The 23,706-nt window shown below is 42.6% G+C and overlaps 1 protein-coding gene across 1 annotated transcript in view; it reads left to right on the top strand.

Annotated features, from left to right (window-relative positions):
• The window catches only part of CGNL1 (cingulin like 1), a 124,169-nt gene that overhangs the window by 24,090 nt on the left and 76,373 nt on the right, over window positions 1-23,706 (top strand). The window contains exons 2-8 of the mRNA XM_029951969.1: window positions 1,818-3,419; window positions 4,183-4,277; window positions 5,914-6,019; window positions 8,935-9,036; window positions 9,548-9,696; window positions 11,097-11,232; window positions 19,746-19,958. Of these exons, the coding sequence (XP_029807829.1) occupies window positions 1,833-3,419; window positions 4,183-4,277; window positions 5,914-6,019; window positions 8,935-9,036; window positions 9,548-9,696; window positions 11,097-11,232; window positions 19,746-19,958 (2,388 nt within the window). The 5' untranslated portion in view covers window positions 1,818-1,832. The remainder of the gene's footprint in view (window positions 1-1,817; window positions 3,420-4,182; window positions 4,278-5,913; window positions 6,020-8,934; window positions 9,037-9,547; window positions 9,697-11,096; window positions 11,233-19,745; window positions 19,959-23,706) is intronic.

Here is a 23,706-nt window from a genome sequence, read left to right on the forward strand (position 1 = left end):
TAAAGTAATATTGGTGGATGGGACTTTCAGGAAAGCTCCTTAAAAAGATCGACTCGGCTGGCCTAATAAACCTTTGGCATATATGATGCTGGGTTAGCCATCTTGCAATCATAAGGTATCTAATACATGCTGCAAGTCGATGACTGGAAAGATAAAAGAGGTATTGCTCAGAAATATACTCCCACCCGCCCTTTCCAGCCTACCTCAGGTGGGAAAAAAAAATCCTAACTCTTAAGTTGCTATTTTGGGTCTCTTTGTTAGTAGGAACCAGCACAGTGCCTGACATAGTCAGCTATCACAACTCATGGTATAGAATTAAAGAGGCAAAGTAAATGAAGCATGCAAGTCAAGAAATTGGAAACAGAACGACAAAAGCAAAGGAAAGCAGAAGGAAATAATAAAGAACTAGAACTCAATAAGAAAATTAAAAAAGAGGAACCCCCTTGGTGGCTCAGTCAGTTAAGCATTCAACTCTTGGTTTCAGCTCACGTCATGATCTCACGGTTCAAGAGTTCAAGCCTTGCATTGGGCTCCACAATGACAGAATGGAGCCTGCTTGATTCTCTCTCTCTCTCTGCTCCCCCGCCCCCCCCAATACTTTCTGTCTCTCAAAAGTAAATAAATAAACTAAAAAATTTAGAAAGAGAAATGATTGGCATGTCTCAAGAGCTAGTTCTTTAGGAGAACAATTATTAAAAAAATATGTGTAGATTCACATTTTACTTGCATAATCAAGAGCCTGCTGAAGAAAGCACAGATAAACACAACTGGATAACTAGAAGTAAATAGGTGAAATGATTTATGCTTTGTAAAACTGTGCAAATAAATTTGCAAATGGGGATCTGACAGATGATATTCTCAGAAAATGTGCTACCAGACTGAGTCCAGAATAGAGAGACAACTGGAAAAGGCCCCCAGCAGCGAAAGAAATGAGACAGCTGTTATCTGTGACCAGTTGTTAGTGCTTTTCCTGGGGCTTCTTTGCTGTCGGAGTTCTCGGGGTGGAAGTGAATTTCCGGCAGGAGGCCTCAGAGGGTGGAGTGGCCTGGGCATCCTGTCTGGTCGTCTGTGTGCAGTCTTTGGGACAATGGTGGTCACACCCCAGAAAAGGTGATGGCACCTGATTCTTGGCATTGGGACACATCACAAAGTAAAGGGCCCTGAGTCGTCGGTGCTTCATAACATTGTGCAGATCAATGTGTTACTGGCACCCTTTTGGTAAGAAAAGATGATGAAAAATTATTTTTAATCATTTTCTCTCATTGTCAGCCTCACAAAGTCAAAACTATTTTAAACATCATATCCAAATAAATAGTGATAAAGGTTTCAAAGCAAGACTGTGCATAAAAAAAGTTGAAAGTGTTGTTCCAACAGGAAGATCAATAATAGTACAGGAGAAAAAAAATGGTAGGCATCAGAATTCCTTGGCTCTTAATTGTTTTGTGGAAAAGTACCTTGTTCTCAAATGCTGGTGACGGGAACATCCTATTGGTTAAAAATAAATAACAGAAAGTAGGAAGAAACCAACTAAGGAAAAAAACCAAAGCAACCAGAATGGCCGTCAACTAGGAAGTTATGCCAAAGGTGTCAGTTTAGTATGCCAGTCTTCCACCCAGTGGCTAGGGTTCAAGCCCAGCGTTGACAGAACTCTGGGCATGGAGGGCATCCAGAAAGGCCTGTTTGGATGACCATTTGGCTCTGAAATGACCTTGCTGTCTAAAGTGTTTTGTTTTCTTTGAATTTTCCCCTCATAATCTTCATTCAAACAGATGTGATTCATACCTAATGCCCTCTTTTTACCCGTCTTTCCCTGGTAGCGAGAACAGTGAACCATGGAGCTGTATTTCGGTGAATATCAACATGTGCAGCAAGAATATGGTGTCCATCTGAGACTCGCAAGTGATGATAACAAAAAATCAAGGAATTCCCAGCACTCTAAGGCAGGCTCCTATGGTGTCAGTATTCGGGTGCAGGGGATTGATGGCCACCCATATATAGTCCTGAATAACACAGAGCGGTGTCTAGCAGGCTCATCTTTTTCTGAAAATGGGCCACCATTTCCATCTCCAGTGATAAATAACCTGCCTCTGCATGCCAGCAATGGGTCTGTGCTAGAGGAGAATAGTGCAGAAGAATTGCAGCTCCCAGAAAATCCTTATGCCCAACCCAGCCCAGTAAGAAACCTGAAACAATCCTCTCTCTTTGAGGGCAAGAATGGGGTTCTAGAAGGCAAAGAGGGGCCAGTGAAGCCATCCCACATGCTGAACTTTCAGCAGCATCCGGAGCTTTTGCAGCCCTACGACCCTGAAAAGAATGAATTGAACTTGCAAAATCACCAGCCTCCCGAGAGTCATTGGTCAAACACTTTAACAGAGGAAGGTACCAACAATAAGAAGGCTTGGACATGCTTCCCCAAACCTAGTAGTAGTTCCCAGCCTGCCAGCCCTGCTTTGGAAGATGTGGGCAAATCCAGCGTGACGGCCATTCGTTTGTGCAGCTCTGTGGTCATTGATGACCCCAAGAAGCAGACCTCCGTGTGCGTAAATGTTCAGAGCTGCACCAAGGAGGCGCTGGTAGAGGAGGCCCTTTCCCCCAGTGGGAGGTCCCTAACTGCCCACAGCCCGCAGACCCATCTCGAAACCAAGAAATCCAGGCCCGATGTGCTTCCCTTCCGGCGACAGGATTCAGCGGGACCGGTCCTGGATGGAGCTCGGTCCCGGAGGTCCTCTTCCTCATCAGCAACTCCCACTTCGGCCAACTCTTTGTACAGATTTTTACTTGATGATCAGGAGTGTGCCATCCATGCTGACAATGTGAACCGTCATGAAAACAGACGGTACATCCCCTTCTTGCCAGGAACTGGGCGGGATATTGATACAGGATCCATTCCTGGTGTGGATCAGTTGATCGAAAAGTTTGACCAAAAACCTTGCCTCCAGAGGAGAGGAAGGTCTGGGAAGCGAAACAGAATCAACCCCGAAGACAGGAAGAGGTCCAGAAGCGTGGATAGTGCCTTTCCTTTTGGTCTTCAGGGAAATTCTGAGTACCTAAATGAGTTTAGCCGGAACCTGGGCAAGTCCAGCGAACACCTCCTCCGGCCGTCACAGGTCTGCCCGCAGCGGTCACCTGCTCAGGATCACCGTGGGAAACAGAGCGTGGGCCGTGCCTTCGCGAAGCTGCAGGGAGCCCACCTCAGGCCTCCGCAGCAGAGCAAAGATGGGAAAGTTCCAGAAAGCAGAGGTGATCAGGAGAGTACAAGCACGCATGCATCTTCCCTCCCAGCACAAAGTAAAAAGGAGGAAGAAATCAAAACGGCCACTGCTACCCTGATGTTACAGAGTCGGGCACTAGCAACTTTGCCTGACTCTGGTGCCAAGAAGATTTCTGTGAAGACGTTTACTTCCACCTCAAATACTCAGGTAATCCTAGTGCGTCTTTCTTCCTTTCCTTCTTGTTGCATTCGTTCTGTAGCCTCATGCTTCAGGAGGAGCCTCCACCTTGAATCAGTAATTGCGTATCCAACATGTATTAGTTTTCCCCTACAGAGTTTTCAGCCTACTGCCCATTGTATGGTTTTCCAAGTCAGTTCAGTAAACCGAGAATCCCACTGTAGTCTTGTCTGTAAACTGACATGTCAAACACTACAGGGAAGCTTGATTTTTTTTTTCTGTCAGCGTATGTGTGAAATCTCGAAGTGTACAGAATTTGTTTCCACCCAGAGGTTCAGTGTTTAGGTTTGTGTAGATATACTGATTTTTTTTTCTCTTGAAATTGAGCGACTGGGTTAATACCAGGCCTGAGAAATTAGGTTAATTCTAACTTAGGTTAATTCTAACCTGATGGAATTTATTTAAGTGGTATATTTAGTGTTTCGGTAGTACTAGTAAAAAATAATGATAGTGATAATAAGATTGTTAAGGGCCAGCCAATATTTGTTAACATATTATAGGACTGTACCAACTCTGTGAAGGTAGGTACGATTAATCTCCATTTACAGGTGAGAAAATTGAGGTGAAGAAAAGTTAAGTAGCTTGCCCAAGGTTACAGAGCTATTAAGCGGTGGAGCCAGTGGTGATGAGGATCCTTACCTGAGGAATTGTTTTCGGAAGCTTCTGCTTTAGGGTTTCTGCCTTCTTCCTGGAAACTCCATCCTGTGATCTAATAACAGGCTTTATGTTCCAGGCCACACCGGATCTGTTGAAAGGCCAGCAAGAGCTCACTCAACAAACCAATGAGGAGACGGCCAAGCAGATACTTTACAATTACCTCAAAGAAGGGTTAGTGATTTTCCTTTTTGGTGGGGTCTTGATTTCCTCTTGAGACCTTGTATTTTTCTTCCCTTTCAGATCTGTGTGAACTATTGAGGCTTAGGACTCACTGGCTGGAGTTTTCATAATAGTATTTGAGTCTGGGGTACTGAGTGAGAAGAGCAAGGGGATGATGAATATATGTGATATATATTTTAATTAATTTATTTTAAGTAATCTGTACATCCAACGTGGGACTCAGACTTGTGACACCAAGATCAAGAGCCACATGCTCTTTTGACTGGGCCGCCCAGGCACCCCTGTTTTTTAAATGACTTTTTATTGTTTAAGAAGAAGTTCAAAGATGGAAAGAATATCTACTCTTCAGTTTTGAACTAAGTCTGCCACCTGAGTTCTTCGTGCACACAGTAGGAATCAGTTATTAGCACGTACAAAGGAAACCACCTCCTCTCTCTCCAGAGTTGACATTGGCCAGGAGCCCCTACTTCCATGATTTTTAAAGCATGCATGAGTCATTTAAAAGAAGTGCTTTTTGTGTACTTATCTTGGAGATTGAGTTTGAGTAATCTGGTTTTCAGTCCTTGCTTTAGATACTAAGTCAGGAATTTGCAAAGTCTGTTTCCATTGTCTCATCAGATAGGATTAAAAGGGAAAAAAAAGAAACACCTTTACAGCCTCATGTGACCCAAGTCGCTTAAGTACCCATTAGTATCAAAACACTTCATATTTTTGCATCTTTTTATCTGTATCTTACAAATACAGGTCAGTCTTACAAAGTTGACAAAATAGTTTCAACATATAAGAAAGGGGCTCTTTTTTTGGTGGGGAGGAGTAGTAATGAAGAGATTTTTTTTAGCTAAGTACTAGTCATTGGTGTTCTCTATAAAGGGTTTTACCATATTAAGAGTCAGGGAGAAGAACTTTTAATTTTAAAAATTCTTTCTCTAAACTTTTACTTTTCCCCGCTCATGATTTATTGAGAGACTGGGGAGACAGACTTTAATAGGAGGCGGCTATTTAAAGAAACTTATTTAAAATTTTTTTCCTAATTGCCAGGTATGTGTGATAGAAGGTGTGGTAGAGTTAATAAAACTCTGTCTGATCATTACCTGTGAAAATGTAGGCAGCTGTGCTGTTGACAGTCTTGGCCTGGGGGACTTATTTTTTTAAACTCAGCATAAAAACCAGTTAAAGTCACTGTAGATCATTCTTAGCTTTAAGGCTTAAAAAGTAAAGTGTGTGGCTGTGGGCTGTGTGTGTGAGACAGACACCCAGGGAAGAAATTCCTTGCTGGAATGAATAGCAGTCATTTGAGTCAAACAACAAATTAGTAAATTTTTACTGTATGTTTTCTCCAGGCTTAGAATGTGGGTATATCTCTTTGCCATGTTTGGAGATAGGAAGTCTGGTTACCAAATTGAGTGGTAAAATGTAACAATGCATTGGAAGAGAAATACACAGACCATCCTGTTCTCCCCCCACTGGTTTTGTCTGCAGCCTTAATTAATTCATACCTCTTGGCAGTTTATCTTCTTAAATGGCTTGTTTGTGTGTCAGAGCACCAGAAGTATCCTGAGACTCGTGCTGGTGCCCCTCACGGTTTTCTTTTTCTTTTTACTTTTTCCTTCTGCTGCCTCGTTTCCAGAAGCACCGATAATGATGATGCAACTAAACGGAAAGTCAACCTGGTTTTTGAGAAAATCCAGACTCTAAAGTCTCGAGCAGCAGGGAGCACACAAGGAAATAATCAGGTAATGTGGAGTTCTGTATTCTGTAGAGGGCATTTAACTTGGAATGTGGCAAACAAATTTCTGTTTCTTCAGTCTGTACATTTGGTTATTGCAGTGAGGGGGAGGTTACCTGAGTTGTGAGATGGAAGATCGTGTTTTAAATATTATTATTGTGCACCTGCCTCTTTTCCAGAAAGGTTTTAAGAGATTTTATTAAAAAACAAAAAAAAACATATTGGGGCACTTGGGTGGCTCAGTTGATTAAGTGGCCAACTTTGGCTCAGGTCATGATCTCATGGCTTGACGGCTCTTGAGTTCGAGCCTCAGGTCTGACAGCTCAGAGCCTGGAGCCTGCTTCAGATTCTGTGTCTCCCTCTCTCTCTTTCCTTCCCCTGCTCACACTCTGTCTCTCACTCTCTCTCTCAAAAAAAAAAAAAAAATATATATATATATAACATGATGAACCAAATAGGTGGTGAAATTTAGAAAGAGAAAATAAAAATAGGAAGAATGACTTGAAATCTTGGGTGGAGAACCCTAACATATCCAAGATATTGAAGGAAGGCAAGTATGAACTGGACCCAAGCTCTAGAACTTAATAATTCTCTAGAATTCTCCAAGCTCTAGAACTCCAAATTCTTAAAAAAAAAAAAAAAAGTCCTATTTAATTTATTATACTGAATTCCAGTTGGGACTTGGAGATTTTGTTGTTGTTGTTAAAAGAGTTATCTCATGTTTGATGAACATCTGCTACATGTCAGGCACACCTTGTGCCCTGAGAGGAAGCAGCTTTTAAAAGGGATGACTAAAAGGTAGTTCCTCAGTTCTGCACCACCTTGAATTGGCATCCACTTCTTGCTCGTGTCTTCTCTTTGCCTCTCGGAGAATTCTGCATGGGGAGGAAAGAAAATGCCAGAGACAAGTCACAGGAAGTTTGTCTATAGCTTCTTTGTAACTTTGGAAACATACATATACAGGCTGTTTTTGGGCATCAGCTCTCCTCTTCTCCTGACCGTTCAGCTAACCCATGACTGCTGTTATGACATCCAGTAGAACAATTACATACCTACACATGCATTATTCCCATATAAGGATTTCATAATCTTTAAATAATACACCTTGCTTATAGGCAAGGTTCAGGGCTCTCCATAGTTCTTAAAATTAGTTTAAAGACTTTTGCTAAAACTCTTAAATCCAAATGATCACTGTGAGTCTTGCTTTTCACTCACCTGCAAGTATTCCGGGTGAAAACATACATCTTTGGTCTTGATGTTGAGATTGTCATCGTGGGTCACAGATTATGGGCATCCAGACCAAACTAGGGAAGTTAGGTTAGGCCCTCTGGAAACCAGGACCCTAATGGTGTCTCAAAAGAGTAAAGAATGCTCTGGGAGAAGAAGGGACGGCAGGGTGTTCTAGATAGAGGGACCAGCATGGACAAATATAAAGAGGTGTGTGTGTGTGTGTGTGTTTGTGTGTGTCTGTGTGTGTACGCGTGCACCATGTTTAGGGGACTGGAGGTAATTTAGTGTAGCAGAGAGCCAGGATGTGGGGAAGTGTCAGATAGAAAGGACCTTGGAAATCATATGTTTCCATTTTAGGCTAAAGGTGATGGGCCCTCACCTATGGACTTTGAACAGGAATGAATAGTGTCCTATTTGTAGAAATGTATTCCTTTTGTAGCTTTTGGAGAGAGGTAAGAGGAAGGGAGACCAGTTAGGCTGCGCTGCTGGTGCATCAATCCAGAGATGACTTCGACTTCTGGCTAAGATCACAGCACTGTGGCTGCTGAATTGCCCTGCTCTTCTACTCCCCTTCCCTCCTGTTATTTCCTGAATCTGATTATCTGCAGGCAAAGGCTTGGGAAATTTTTTTTTTTTTTTTTTTTTTTTTTTTTTTTTGGTGTCAGCTAAGGGATTTCCTGTGAGAGAAGAAAAGACCATCTTGGAAACAGCAGAGCAGGTAGAGTTTTCATTTGGGCAAGAACAATGTACTGTTTCTCTCATGAGTCGGATTTAGATTTCCATAATGGATTGTTCTCATTTTGCCTGAGAAAATAGGAAGTCCTGTGTTCTTGTTGACTGTTGGGTTCAGTTAACTTCACAGGAGTAGGTCAGGAAGTACCTGGTTCCAAGTTCATTATACACAGCTCACACATAGATTCAGGTGTGTGTGATCCAGGACGTGGCTTTCTAGCTTCGAGTCCTGCCTTTAACGCTTCTCCTTCCCTTTTGTAGTTTTCTAACCACTTTGCTATAGGATTTTAGCCAAATCCTTTTGAGAGCATCATCCTGTTACTGTATCCATGGAAGAAGAAAAGAGATCATTAATATTCATATTCAGATTAGAGATGATATTTTCTAACAGACTCTCTTTAATAAGATCCCTCTTTGTTGTATCTCTCTTCATTATGGAAACGTAGCATCTAAAAGAAGAAAGCCAATTTAGCTAACCTCTGTTTATTTGCGGCTTGTATACAGGCCTTTGTAGAGAGTGAGAAAAATCTCTGGTTATGGAGCAGTACTTGCCACTGTCATGGAAGTTCTGTAACAGGTGGATTGTATGAAGGGCCTTGGAGACACAGAGAGATGGGTTTCGGGTTTAACCTTATGCAGTAGATGAATTCTCAACAAATATTTATTTTTATCTTTTTATATTGTTTTATTGGGGTATGACATATACAGTAAATTGCACAAATCTTGACTGTTTAGTTTATTGAGTTTTTAACAGAAGTGTGTGTCCATGTGCACACAGATGAAGATAAGGAAGACTCTGATCAACCCCACAAGGTTTCCTGGTGTCCCTTTCTCTATAGGGATTTACATTTGAATTGGGTCTTAAGATTTTGATGTTACTGCTCAGATTGTATTTTTGGGAGAAGGAGAAAATAAAGCATCTTGAACATTTACATTAGAGAATCTCTGCAATAATTATAGGCTTCTAATTCTTCGTCTGAAGTCAGAGATCTGTTGGAACAGAAAAACAAGTTGACCACAGAAGTGGCTGAACTTCAGAGACAGCTTCAACTAGAGGTCAAGGTATCTGGTTTTTTCCTTATGTTATTTTTTAAATTTCTGTCTTGTTTGATAAGGAATATTTTAAGCATATTAGGATGCCCAAGTGAAGTGAAAGCCAGTAGTTTTTTCCCTAAAAGAAACATTCCTCTCACCCATATATTTGGCTCCTGCTGTCCAGAGAATCTTTTTAGTTGTTTTAAGTAACCAAAGCATAATAGACACCATTTGCTTTGACAGAATGAAATGCTGTTTGGTTCAGGCAGGCCAGTAGGAAACTTAAATGCATATACAATGCCCAAACTGAGTGATAGAAATAGCAGACTGAGGTTTAGCTGTCTTTGTAGTTCTTTTAGACGTGTTACCAACTCATTCAATATTTAATATTGTTTCCAGTTGCAAACTCCCATGTTTAATTAAGTTGTCTGATAAATAAGTGCATTCCATGGAGTCCATCAGAGTTTCAAGGTAGTCCTCTGTGGGATTGCATTAGTGTTCCATGGAGGTCCTTTCAAATCACATGTATTTCTATTAGAATCAGCAGAACATCAAAGAAGAGAGAGAGAGGATGAAAGCAAACTTGGAAGAGCTCCAGGGCCAGCACGACAGTAAGGTGGAAGAGAACTCCGTGCTGCAACAGCGACTGGAAGAAAGTGAAGGGGAGCTCCGGAAGAACCTGGAGGAGTGAGTTCTGGGCCAAGAGGCTCTGCCCTTCCGGGTCCTTGCATCCGGTGCAGCCAGAACCTTTTTGTCCATTTATACCAACCAGCCTTCCAGATATTTATAGGGGCTGCTGACCCTTCCTTTTCTCCCTCTTAACTTTATAAAATGAGGAAACTGGTCACACATGCAGAAAGGTTAGTAATTTTAAAACATCCTCGTATACCTTAAAAGATGTCTTGTGAAGTTCCAGCCCCTTAGAGTGGCACTCACAGCAGGTATGTGAGAAGCAGGGAGCACAGAGTGTTGATATCTAAAGTCAGAGATTTCAAGGAGGCTGGACTCAGCCTCAAAAAAGCACATCATATAACTTCTGTAATCTCCCAGTGGGTGACTTTTATCCTGAATGGTGCTGACCAGTGCTTATGCATCTGTGGAGTCTACAGAGAGGGAAAGTCAAAGCCAAGATGGCCCTGTCATTGTGTCATATTAAAATCTGCGACAAAAAGATCTGAAACCAGTGTCTGAAAATGTACAGCACTATGAAGCTCTGTGGATATGGTGGAAGCCTTAAGTGAAGGTTTAAGTGGGGGTGAAATCTAGAAGGGAATTCAAGAAAAATAAGATACTGTATAATAAAATAATTTAATTGCCCTTGCTATTTTGATCTTGTAGATTCTGCTTTTAAAACATACTAAGAGGTTAATTTCAGAAAAATTGGTGAGAAAAGAGCAGAATTTAGCGTGTAGTAAAGACTTCACAAATTAAAAACATAAAATAGTTGTGAATTTGATTTAGAGCAGAGGTTGGCAAACTTTTTATGTCAGATAGTAAATACCTTATGGTTTATGGGCCATATGGTCTTTGTTGAACCCACTCAGTTCTGCCATTGTATTGTGCAAATGACCATATGCAATATATAAATGAATGAGCATGGTTGTATTCCAATAAAACTTTATTTACAAAAATTGGCTGTGGGCCAGATTGGTCAGTAGGCCATGATTTGCTAATTCTCCTGGGGCTGGGGGTGGGGTGGAGGGTAGGGAATTGGGTGGTTTTAGTGAAGACATTATCAAAGAGGTTCTGCTTTTTTTGGTCAATTTCTTAACTTTCTTATCGTCTAAATTCCACTACCCTGTGGTCTCCTTTTGGGGAGAAACAGTCACTGTATAACCCTCCCCATTACACTGGTCTGAGGTCTCGTTTGTCATCTTGTTGGGCAAGTTAGACTGAAGACTTGAATTCTTACCCGTGGCTTTTCTGGTTTGTAATTCCTTGTTCAGTATAGAACAGAGAATGGGAGGCTCCTTGGGACTTTAGATGACTCTGTTTGACCATCTGAAGGTCTGCAATCAGACTGGATTAAAAAAAAAAAAAAGGCAGAGCCTAAGAGAGTCTCTCTGATGGGCTTTCTTCCCTGCCAGACTGTTCCAGGTGAAGATGGAACGGGAACAGCACCAGACTGAAATCAGGGATCTTCAGGACCAGCTCTCAGAAATGCACGATGAATTGGACAATGCTAAACGGTCCGAGGATAGGGAGAAGGGAGCTCTGATTGAGGTAAGGGGGGCTCTGGGATCAGCTGATAAGAGAGGTCCCATCTGCCTGGAGAGGATGGGATGGGTGGGGGTGGGGTGGACTGGATAGTATGAGCCCTATCCTGTCGGGTGTGCCTGTGGCTAGATTCCATAAGAGCATCATAGTATTATTTCCTTCTAGATTAATTGGTGTTAAACTCTGTCTTAGGAAAAATTTCAACCATACAGAAACATAGAAAGAGTAATTTATGAACTCTCATGGAGCTCCATTCCAGATTCAACAGTTGTCAAATTTTGCCATACTTCTCCCATGTCTCCATCTGTCCCTTCATTTATCCTGTTATTTTTTCATCTGTCCGTCTATTTGTCTTTGCTGAACCATTTCAAAGTAGATAATGCCACACTTGCATCTTTAAAAAATTGGGGAATTTTGTTACAACCACAATTCTGTTATCATACCTAAAACAATCAATGATTCCTATAATATAACAATAATTCCAATACCTGGTCCTTATTGAGAGTTTACCAGTGTTCCTCAAGTATATTTTATAGTTGTTCCCCCATTCCCCAAGCCAGCATCCAACCAAGAATCCCATATTGCTTTCTTTGTTCTCTCTCTCGGAGTTTATTTGTTTTTGTATAGATTTTGGCACACATTTCCAGCTTTCTTCCATTCCGCCGATTTTTGGAAGAGACCAGACCAATGGCCCACATTTTGGATTTGTCGTTGTTCCTTATGGTGTCCATGAACTTGTCCCACTATCTCCTGCATTTCCAGTAAATTTGAGGTTAGATCAAAACAGTTAATAGATTCAGGTTAAACTTTGGGCAAAAATACTCTGTAAGTAATACCAGTTATGGGAAAGCATTTTAAAGATGTTAGTGCCCATATAGCACTTATCACAGTTTAAGTTTTTGTTTAAGGCTCCCACAGGACCGTAGGCTCCAGGAGGCAGGGTTGGTGATGATTGGCTTCGTGTTTCATCTGCAGCAGCTGTCCCGGTGACTGGGACATATGGCACTCAGCACACACTTGGTGGATGGTTGGATGGATGCATTACGAATGAATGAAAGAGCGAGTGAGTGAATGAATGAACACATGTGCTGTGTGCTCAGGCGGCCCGTCTGCCCCCTGCCCATAGCAGGATATTCTCTAATGAATATTTAGCTCTTATCAGTCCACCAGTCAGTGGATGAGGTTGACTCTTTCCTCTGCTTAGCATTTGTTGATGATTGTGTGGTTTTCCAAAGACCATCATGATCTGTCCCCTGAATTAGATTGCCATCCTGATGAGGTGGTAGATACACACATAGGTTATGAAAATCTACATTTTTTTTTGTTGTTGGTAATGGGGTATAATCGAGGATCAGAAACAGCCAGAACTTTTATCTCTGCGCCCATTTACATGTTTTGAAGTTGGTTATAATACTATCATAACCTGTATTTTTGGCATAGTTTTGAAGTTTATTTTCTTATAAGCTTTGGTTTATAGGAACAGCCAACAAATAAATGATACATAATTTAAAATGATGCAAAAAAAAACCCATAAAAAATAAAGGTATCCTGTCAGCATTTAATTTTCATTTTCTACCGCTTTTCTCCTAAGGGCCTGGGTCTTTTCTTCCTCCCCAGTCTTGGAGTTAAAGTTTCTGGCTTCCTGTAAGTGTCAGCCAACAAGTGTTTACTCACCCCCTTCCTTGTTTAGTTTAGGAGTAATTGCCTGGGAGGGATTCTAGTTCTTGCTCTTTGGGACTTACAGTCTCTTCCCCACGACTTGGCAGTGGCGGAGAGCAGAGAGCTTGTGGCCACCCAGGATAGATGTTCTCATGGATTCGTGTCTCACACGGGCAGAGGGAAGTTGCTTCTCTTCTCCTCACACGACCGTTTCTTAGTCTCTGTTTGGACCTTTTCTTCCGAGCAGGCCTTGGGCCTGATCCTTAGCACCTATTTCTCTTTCTATTCAACGACCTGTATCTTACAAACCACCACATTCGTGGGATTAGACTGCTTCTCACGGCGCTGCCTTCTTCTGAGGGCTAAGTTACAAAGACCAGGTACGTTAGAATGGGGCTATGAAATTGGGTGTGTTTGTCACTGAAATATTAAAACATCAGAACGTGAAATTTTAAAATGGACAGATTGTGGGAACATTTTCCTCACACCTTAATGACTGCTTTTATTTCTACATTTTCTGTTTGCCTTTCTATCCATTGAGAACTTTCATCTATCCGTCTGTAATTTAGGGTCAGTTATAGTGTCCCTACAGCTTTGGTTCTTGCTTTTAAAAGTTCATTTGTCAGAAACACTTTTCCATGTTACACTCTGTAGTCTTCGTAGTTCATTTTTTAAGGAGATAAACCATAATATGTTTTATCATCCTTCTATATTTATTTTCTCTTTTTTTCAATTACATAAAAACGTGTGGAACATTTTTGCACATAGCCTTTTACTACTTTAGAAAAGTTTCCTAAGGGTAAGTTCCCAGAAATGATGTCGTTGAGCCGTGTATGGCCTTCAATAAAAATGTAGCTTCACAAATAAATTTAAATAGACTTTGTCGTGTCCCATGATTCTTATATGGACACTTTATTGATTCTAAAAGAAGAAGGTATTTTCTTAGCTGTTGGGAAGTCTCTTAAGTTGCTCGATTTTCTCACTAACTGAAACCTGTAGTTGTTAATTGTCCTTTTTACCGGACATCCTGTATCCTTTTGGGTTCATTTAGCACATTTGACCTTGCTCTATTCTGTATCTGTCCCATTCTTCTACTAAATTATTTTTAATGTTTTTTATTTTACTTTTGAGAGAGAGAGAGAGAGAGTGCGAGCGAGTGAGCGGGAGCAGGGGAGGGGCAGAGAGAGAGGGAGACGCAGAATCCAAAGCAGGCTCCAGGCTCCAAGCTGTCAGCACAGAGCCTGATGTGGAACTTGAATTCATTAGCCGTGAGATCATGACCTGTGCTGAAGTCAGATGTTCAACCGACTGAGCCACCCAGGCGCCCCTGCCCCTTTCTTGTAGCCAGCTAATTCAAGAACATGTTGGTTTGCTTCTTCCCCCATTTCATGTCTAGCACAGTGCTAAGCAACAGAGCAAACGAATAAATAAATTCCAATTTTTAAATTATTTCAGAATTGTCACCATTTTAAGAAAAGGGGATAATTCTGAATTGAGCCACATGCTTCTTTGCCTCTTTAAGCACAATGTACTGAGCATATATTAATATAATTTAATCAACTCAATAGTTTATTGACTTATTTATAGTGGTAACCAGGATAAGCATATGAACCTCAGTTTTGGTGATATGTTTTCAGGTTGGTAATGAGAGACACAGAAAAGGAAACAGAGCACATCTGCTCGTACAAATGTTCCCAGTGTTGCTGGCTTTCTGATTATTTGCCTCTTCCTGTAACGGGAGGAAATTCATCAACTGCTGTCTTTCTGCAGGATTAGTTAGGGGCACAGGTAGCTTTTCTGGGCCAAAGTGGGTTTCTCCTCTGGAAATTCATCCTCATTATTTTAATCAAATTCCTATTACTTGTCAGCGACATTTAAAACATGATCTGTAGTTTCTGTACCACTAATAAAATAGACCCTACCTCCTTGTTACATTCAATGTATTTTTCTTATCTTAGTAAAAAGTGACTTGGGGGAATCCGATAACAGATTGTAGTTATGGCCACGTTTTCCATGGCATTTGGCTTAGAACAGGCTCTTAAACACAAATGAACATTAAACACTTATGCTTTTGAATGTTTGAGAAAGGTTGAAGGCTTTTTATTTTGTGAAGCTTGCTATAATCCACAAGAATTTTCATGAAATCTCTTTTAATACTTCACATTTTGTTAAATAATAATGGGCATCAATACAAAATCAGTAAAGTAACATTCAGAGAGAATAAAACAGCTAAAAAGAAGATAGAAAGAAATAGTAAAAAGTAGAGTTTTCTTAGGATAAGCTATATGACTGACCAAAAATAAGATGACTTCGTTATTCTTAAACAATTGATGGTTCTGAACTTTAAAAAAAAAAAAACTCAAGTTACAAAGTTAATTATGGAACAGTATTTCAGCCACTTCTCTATCCATGAATTCACTTCCCTCCATTCTGGGGGTAAGGGGTGAACATGAGACCTCGCTCTAAGTGCCACGACAGTGGAGTTGTCTAAATATCAACCATCATGTCTGATGGGAGCCTACAGTGCTGACAGATGGCCTCACTCCAACAGAATCTGGTAATGTTTTATCCCTGCCATTTGGCAAGATGCAAGTACTTAAAATACTCTGGTATTGAAATTATATTGATCTGAGGATGGAGTATGCTCCAAAATGAGGTCTCTAAATAGTTATAAACTTGCAGGATATTACTGAATTATTGTACAAATTTTAATTAAAAATTACTAAAAATAATGGTTTTCATCAGCTGTGAAGTGCTTTCCAGGCCATTCTTCTGGGAACAAAATTTACATAATTCCCTATCAGCTACAGTTTTTTTTAAATGTTTTTATAATTTTTTTTACATTTGTTTATTATTGAAAGACAAAACAGAGCATGAACAGGGGAGGGGCAGAAAGAGAAAGAGACCCAGAACAGAAGCAGGCTCCAGGCTCTGAGCTGTCAGCACCGGGGCTCAAACTCACAAACTGAGAGATCATGACTTGAGCCGAAGTAGGACACTTAACTGACTGAGCCACACATGCGCCCTGGGCACACCTCTTTTCTTTAAAGAGGTGAACCTCCTTTCAGGCACTTCAGCCAAACACGGTGTTCTATTCCATTTGCAGCTGAGAGCCTGAGCACAGTGTAATTGTTTGCTCCTCAGCCCTCTTGAGTGTGTAGGTTTGTGGTCAGGCCTGCAGAGGCTGTGTGATTAAGAGAAGGGGCATTGGTATCCAGGCTGTGTTCTAATCTTCCACCTATAAGCCATGTGAACGTAGGCATGTTAGTGTCTTAGAGCTCCAGGTTTTTTTTCTTCATTATGAATGAGAATAATATTAATCACCTGAATATTCATCTTCTAGGATCTTTGGAAATGCTTAGCACAGGTCTTATTACATACTAAGTACCAAGCACAATCAAATCTGTTGCCTCTCCCTGCTCACATACACATATTCATGCTCACTAGGTTTTTATCTTCTGGATACTTTGGTATATGCAGCCAACCTGAATGCATTCAAGTTTTGAAAGTGCTGATTCACATTGGCCAACATTTTCCTTTGTTTCCTGATTGGGGTCTCTTGAGAGGCATGGTCACCTCTGAGGGGTATTTACTAACGTTTTGAAATCTATAGTCTTTGTCTCCTTTCTTTGGCTTGATCTGACTGGGAATGAGGCTACTGAGGTGATGGGGTATAGTTTCTGAAATCTCTCGTGCTTTTTTGGCCTCCACCCTGGAAAACCTCATGTGCTGCTGAGTGTTAGGGTAAGGTATAATCTGATTGAATTTGTACAACCCAGGCCACTTAAGCCACAGCCGTGGCCACAGGTAACGGCACGTTGGTGTAAAGCAGACCATAAAAACCTAGGTTCCTGACATGCCGTGGTGGCAGTACATACAAGGTAACACAAAGCCCCCATACATCCTGGGAAAGATAAGTGTGGGAAGAGGAACTACCATATCATCAAAACAATTGAGAAATGTGTGAGAGTTAAGAGCAGGAAAAGGGGTTAGAATCACAACGTTTTTTAGGAAGAGGCTGGCAGAAAGCCCAGGAAGACCTGCTGGGGTGGCCCGTGGTGACCGTGATGGTGGGGGCAGGGTGTCCCTGATACTCCTTAGGGAGGGGCCAGCAGCTTTGGCACTGGGATGTCCGCTTTGATACATGTCAGGATGGGGTATATTTTCGTAAGATTTGCATATGTGTTCTGTGCTTGGAAGAACCAGAATTGCCCTAGTTACATGAATCTCTTGACCTTTTATCAGAGCTTATTAGCACCTGCTGGCAAGTTCTTGAAGGGGTACGTCTTGGTCTCTGCTGTGCGGCTCTACCCTGGGCCTGGCTCAGTGCATGTGCACATCCCAGGGAAAAGGCAAGAGATTCCATTGTCAGTCATAATTTCATCCCCTCATCAGTGACATACTGCTTGAATGGAAAGTAGTTATCATTCCCGAGGCCTCGGGGCCACAGATGGCAGCCTTTCCTCTGATTCCCCAGGAACTCTGAGAGAACAAGATGTATATTTACTCAGGGGCGCCTGGGTGGCTCAGTCGGTTGGGCGTCCGGCTTCGGCTCAGGTCATGATCTCATGGTTCTTAGGTTCCAGCCCCGCGTCGGGCTCTGTGCTGACAGCTAGCTCAGAGCCTGGAGCTTGTCTTCAGATTCTGTGTCTCCCTTTCTCTCTGACCCTCCCCTGCTCATGCTGTCTCTCTCTCTCTCCCAAAAATAAATAAAAACATTTTAAAAAATTAAAAAAAAGATGTATATTTACTCATAAGCCACCAGTGGAAAAATAGACCAGTTTAGAATTTTGGTACCTCCAGACTTCTCTTGTGCTGCACGTGTGAGTTTATGTATACACAGAACAGACACATTTCCAGTATCCTTGATCTGTGCACCAAAAGTACAGTCAGATCTATACGCTTCTTTCAAGGGGCTGACAGTCCAGCAAGGGAGGAAAGGAAATGATCTCTGTGGACTGCCAGGTAAAAGTATTAAGTGCTCTGAGACATACAGCCAAAGTGAGATGGGTATCAGGAAGGGAATTCACGGAAGGCTTCTTGCAGGAGATCCTGTATCTGAGTTTTCAGGGATTTTCTGAAAGGCGGAGGCAGGTGGGATTGAGAGGGAGGATGGGCACTTGCGACAGAGGATAATGTCATAGGTGAGCGACTGGCTGCCGTGAGCCGTTGTGTGGCAGGAGAGCCTAAGCCAGGGAAGGGAGGGAAGGGATCTCTAAGCTGTTCCAGAACTAACTTGTTAGTTGTGAAGGAGGAGAACAGGAGAAGTCAAGGATGCTTCCAAGCTCCCAAGCAGATGTTGCCTTTTATAAGAATAATGAACAAAAAGGAGGAAAGGATGAATTCACTGAAAAGTAGAAACCTACTGAATCTGAGGTGGCCGTGGGATATCCAGATGGCTGTGTCTGGCGGGTCACTGGAAGTGCAGGTCCGAACTCATGTAAGAGTTGGGAGGTAAGGGTTTGGGAGTTACTTACTTAGAGTGAATAGTTTGGGGTGGAGAAAAAATAGATGAGCTTGCCAAAAAGTAAAGAATGCAAAGCTGCATTCTTGGGGATCATCTTAGCTTTGGGGAAGAGGGAGAGAAAAGCCAGAGAAGATTGTCATAGAAAAAGCAGCCTGAGGGAAGAAAACAGGCATGTACTGTCTTTGAACTACAAGGCAAAAGAGAATTTTAAAGAAACAAGTGGGGAGGATCAAAGAAGGGTCACTGGAGAAAAGTGAAGAGGACTGTGAAGAAGCCTGGATGTGTTGACTAAGAGGTCACTGTGACCTTGGCAGGGACAGTCTTAGTACAGTAGGACCAAGGTCATATAGCAGGAGTTCAGGAGTGACTAGGTGATCAAGAAGCACAGTGAACAGAAATTATATTTTCTAAACATTTAGTGGCAAAGCTTATTGTTGTTGTTGTTTTTTCCCCTTGACCCAGTGGATTCTTGTGTCCTGATGGAAAGAACATAGATTCAAGGAAAGAGAAAAGAACAACCTGACCAGAAACAGATCCCTGATAGAGGAAAGGCCTGGAACAGGCTGGCGAGGGACAGCTTGTGGTGTGGGAAGTGGCTGTGGGCGGGAGGAGGCCGGCCGTGGTGAGAAGACTGGGGAGGAGGGGACCCCGAGGCTGCTGCGTCCACGTGCCCCAGCGTGACGTGGGGGGGGGGGGTGCTGCAGGAGAGGACATGTCCCGGACCTGGGGAGAGCCCAGTGGGTCTGGGACAAAGATGGTGAAGTACAAGGAATGCTGAATTTGGCAGGACACGCTTGTGTTTAGGTAATGCGATTCGTCGTGGAGCTTGTTGCCCCAGTTTTGTGACTTTCCTTAGGAACCTTGGCAGTGAACTCGGACAGTACATGAGGGTGTGCCCTGCCCAAGTGCGACAGGGGGCGGGGCAGAGTCCTCCCCGATGCTAGGGCTGTGAATGAAGGGTGTGACCACACACAGGGCCCCAGGGGCCGTGTGAAGTTATGTGAGCCCAGACAGCGGACACGGCCTGGTCAAACAACAGCACACACGAGCCCATTTCGAGGGCAGCAGACCATTCATTGCATAGAACGGAGGGGGGATGGAAGAGACACACATGCCCCCTCAAAGCAATGAAAAGAAAGTCAGTTTCCCTCTTTTGTTCCTCAAATCAAATCTCAAAAAAGTGAAGACAGACAAATTAAGGGGGGAGTGATGGCCTCAGAGGAGTGAAAGGGATGAGGAGGAGATGGTCTAACCAGGTGTGTAGTGTGGGGAGGAGAGAGTCAGCAGACAGGATGGGAGGATGGTCGCTTGTTGGGCTGCCCAACTGGAGAGGACATGCAGGTTCAGCAAAATGTTTAGTCCTCACCTCCCTGTTCCTGCTTCCTCTCTCTAGGAACTCTTACAGGCAAAACAGGATCTTCAGGACCTGCTCATTGCCAAGGAGGAGCAGGAAGACCTCTTGAGAAAGCGGGAGCGAGAACTCACCGCCCTGAAGGGAGCCCTGAAGGAAGAGGTTTCCAGCCACGACCTGGAGATGGACAAGCTGAAGGAGCAGTATGATGCGGAGCTGCAGGCCCTGAGGGAGAGCGTCGAGGAGGCCACCAAGGTGAGGCCACCGAGCCGGGTCTGGTCAGACGCCTGGTGTGTGGGCCCACGGTGCGTGTGAGAGCGTGGCTTGGGCACAGAGGAAGGCGCGAGACCGCCTCGCCCACACCAGTGCTGCTTGTTTCTCTTTTCACTACAGAGTGAAACTCCGTTTTATCAGATTGTGGAAATAGAGCTTGTACATGAATAATGAGCTCAGCAGTGCTGCTGTTAACCACTTTCAGTCTATAAATTTAAAAATGGTTAAGGACATGGATGATGTCTTCATTCAAGGTGAGATTTGGAGGCCCATGCGGGAGCTGAGCTCCTTGCGGAGCAGACAGCTGGGCCCCTCCAGGTGTGCCTAAGCGTTGGAGGCCTAGGGCATCGTCCGGCTTTGCTTCAGGACTGCAGACTGGGCCCAGATGTCTGGAATCCTGCCCCCTGCCCCTACCGTAGCCTGTTCCTTTTGGCTGGTGAAGCCTTTTGTTAAACGGTTTGGGTCTTTTCTCAGCAGAGTTCCACCAGGGTTAATTGGCTAAATGGCCCAAACTCTTGTGAGATAATTTTTGTCTTAATTGAATTCTTGGCTCCTACAACATAGATTGTAAATTATGTTGAGGTCTTTTGGTGCAGGCCTCATCTTGGCTGTTGAGGAAGAGAAAAAGCAATGTTTTAAAGGGGAAAATGCTTTTAAATATCATGCCATCTTTAGGGAATGAGAAGAATTACAGAGTCTAAAGTCTTTTAGAGTCTCTGCGATGCACAGATTAAAGAGGATGAGGAAAGAACTCTTGATATTGTTGGTTTATTCTGTGGTGATTACGGCGACAGCTCTGAGCTCACAGGCCCCCCTCGCCCCTAAGCTGCATGGTGATTCACTGATTTTCAATTACGCATGATAATTGCAAATGACAAGAAGTGAAAGATGGTTTTGTTTGTTATAACAATAAAAGGTCTGGGAAATAGACTGTTTGGAGTTGTTATAACTGAGAGTTTTTAAAGAGCTTCTCATTGATTTGCCTTAGGGTTGTTGGTTTTTTTTTTTTTTGAGATTAGGTTTAGTTAGTACGAAGGAAAACGGAAACTGATTTAATTTTCGTTGCTTTAAGGGGACGTGTCTGTTTTTTCCATCTGATTTTCTTTCTGCGCATCAGCCTCGTGTTGTTATTCTGGGCCTTTCTGTGCTGTTGTTTCAGGGAGGATTTGCTAGTAGGCTGAGTGAGATGATTCTCCTTTGAACCCACATGTCTTTATCACCTTCAGACTTTATGCCAAGCTCGAGTTAACATGTTTGTTCCTTGAAGGGTAGTTGAGGATGGTGTTTTAGGAATATATATAGTAATCTGAATGTTAAACTTGTGCCATGCATCAGATGCAAGATATGTTATTAGAAGCTTTTAAGTCCTCTCACTGACATGGCAAGTGGGGAAGGGAAACATGGTAGGTGAAAGAGGACATTTTTTTTGTTGTATGGAATCAAGATCATCTATAGAGATGTAGTCTCTTGCATTTTGACTCTTTCAAAGGTCAGTATTGTATGTTAACATACAGCATTTTTTTTAATGTTTTTTTTTTTTTTGAGAGCACAAGTGGGGGATGGCAGAAGGGGCAGTGCAGAGGATCAGCTGCGGGCTCTGTAATGACAGCAGAGAGCCTGATGTGGGGCTTGAACTTACGAACCTAGAGATCATGACCTGAGCTGAAGTCGGATGCTCAGCTGACTGAGCCACCCAGGTGCCCCAAGTACAGCATTTTCATTAGGCCAATTGAAGAAAGATAACTTTGTTGACCCATATGAGTTTGTGAAAGAAATAACTGGTGAGTTAACCAAGGTGGGTCATTGGCAGAGAATGTAAGGTTTCTAAGCACCAGGAAAACTAATCAAAAAGGAGCACGCCTTAGCATCCAAAGGGATGCATTCCAGCAAGGTTCTTTGCCCCAAGGTCATATTCTACAGTGCTCTTGGGATCTTGCCCTGATCCTGTCAGCCTGTGCTCAGAGGCTCTCTGAGCTCCCCACTGCTGCAATGCAAGTGCCTAGTTGTTAGCATGGCAGGTGATAGAGAAGTCCCCTTTCTGCCTAACCCCGTCTGCAGAAAACTCCATGTTCTGTTAGTCCTTTCACCTTTCTGTACATGTAAGCTGACTCCCTTCCACTTTTCTGCCAGAGCACCCCCTTCAGAATCCTTCAAGACACTCCTCAAATGCCCTCTCCCCTGTGATGGTGACTGGATACTTCCTCTCCCCTTGGTGGGGTTAATTACACCTTCTTAGGGTTTCTGTTGCTCACTTGTTATTCATCTCCTGTAGTTTCTATGATACCTTGTTGTAACTCATCATGTCTATGACTTCGTTAGACTCTGAGCTTCTTAAAGAAGCACAGGGGACATTTTTATCCCCCCTTTTTCTTCCTAGAGTAGGAGTAGCAAACTTAAGTACCTCAGGGCCCTGACAAGGAAAGGAATGAGTGGACCTCTGGGTATGTTGTTGGGGGCACAGTAGGGCACAGCGGAGACTGTGGCAAACCGGAAAGTGCCCTTTGCTGTGGAATCCATTGCTTCTTGACTGCCGTTGAAAATTGTTAGTGAAGGACTCCTGCCCCATGTTGCGATCTCTCAATTTTTTTTTAAGAAGTCATATATCCACATGTTGATGTGAGATCCAACTTTTAAATTAGCAAGAGAAGAATGATATAGACCAAACTCAACCCATCTGTAGGTCGCCGGCGTGTGAGCTTTGTCTCTTGAGTTTAGCACAGTGTCTGACACAGAGTGACATCTGCGTATTGTCTGATGAGTGAAAGGAAGTGGACGACAGATCCCCCTCGTAACTGGGTTTCCAGTCCCTGGTGTGCAGTTCCTCTTGGCTTTTCTGCGCTGGTGCTGGGGGAGGTCTTTTAGGAAACTCTGCTCTTGCTCTGCGAATTTCTGTACGTGTTTTGCTTTTCCTGGCAGGTTCTTAAAGGTCATCATGATTGTGTTTTTGTCCCTTGTTTAGCTTTTCCTTCTGAAGGTGGTTGCTGAAAAAGTGTGACGGAATCATATCTAATGGAAAAAATAAAGTCAATGTAGCAGAGAGATGCTGTCTTTTTGTTACATTATTTACATGTGGGTAGTCAATAATAGAATATTAAGGTTATTCTATTAACTACTTGGAGGAGAGTGAGTTAAGTGTAATTTTTTTAAAAGTTTACTTATTTATTTTGAAAGAGAGGGAGGGACAGAGAAAGAATCCCAAGTGGGCTCTGTGCTGATGCAGGGCTCAGTATCAAGCTCCGTGAGATCATGACCTGAACTGAAATAAAGAGTCAGGTGTTTAACTTACTGAACCAACCAGGCATCCCTTAAATACAATTTTTTAATTTGGTATCTTGTTTCTTAAATATGTGCACTAGCCTTTAGCCTTTTCCTGTCATGGGGAGGACTCACCCACCCCTGTGACTAAAAACTGACATATCTTTGAGGAACTGCATTGCATTAAAAAGCTTATTTCCTTGGTAAGTCTTAGGAGGCAGCCTAACTTCCTGGTATTGGTTTTTCCAATTTTTGCTACTGCCCCACGGCCAAAAATCCCTAAAGTAATATTTTATTATTGTCAAGTAACAAATATTTCATCCTGGCCTGAGCTTGAGCACTTAAAGTTTTAAATTACTAGAACATTTGGTGAAAACCACCAAGTTATATTAAGAACATTTCACAGGTATTCCAGATAGAGACTCTGTAAAAGTGGTCTTTGTAGACCCAAGTGGCTACACTTTTTTTAAAGAAC

This window comes from Suricata suricatta, chromosome 9, assembly GCF_006229205.1.
Source record: "Suricata suricatta isolate VVHF042 chromosome 9, meerkat_22Aug2017_6uvM2_HiC, whole genome shotgun sequence".
In the NCBI taxonomy this organism is placed as follows: Eukaryota; Metazoa; Chordata; class Mammalia; order Carnivora; family Herpestidae; genus Suricata; species Suricata suricatta.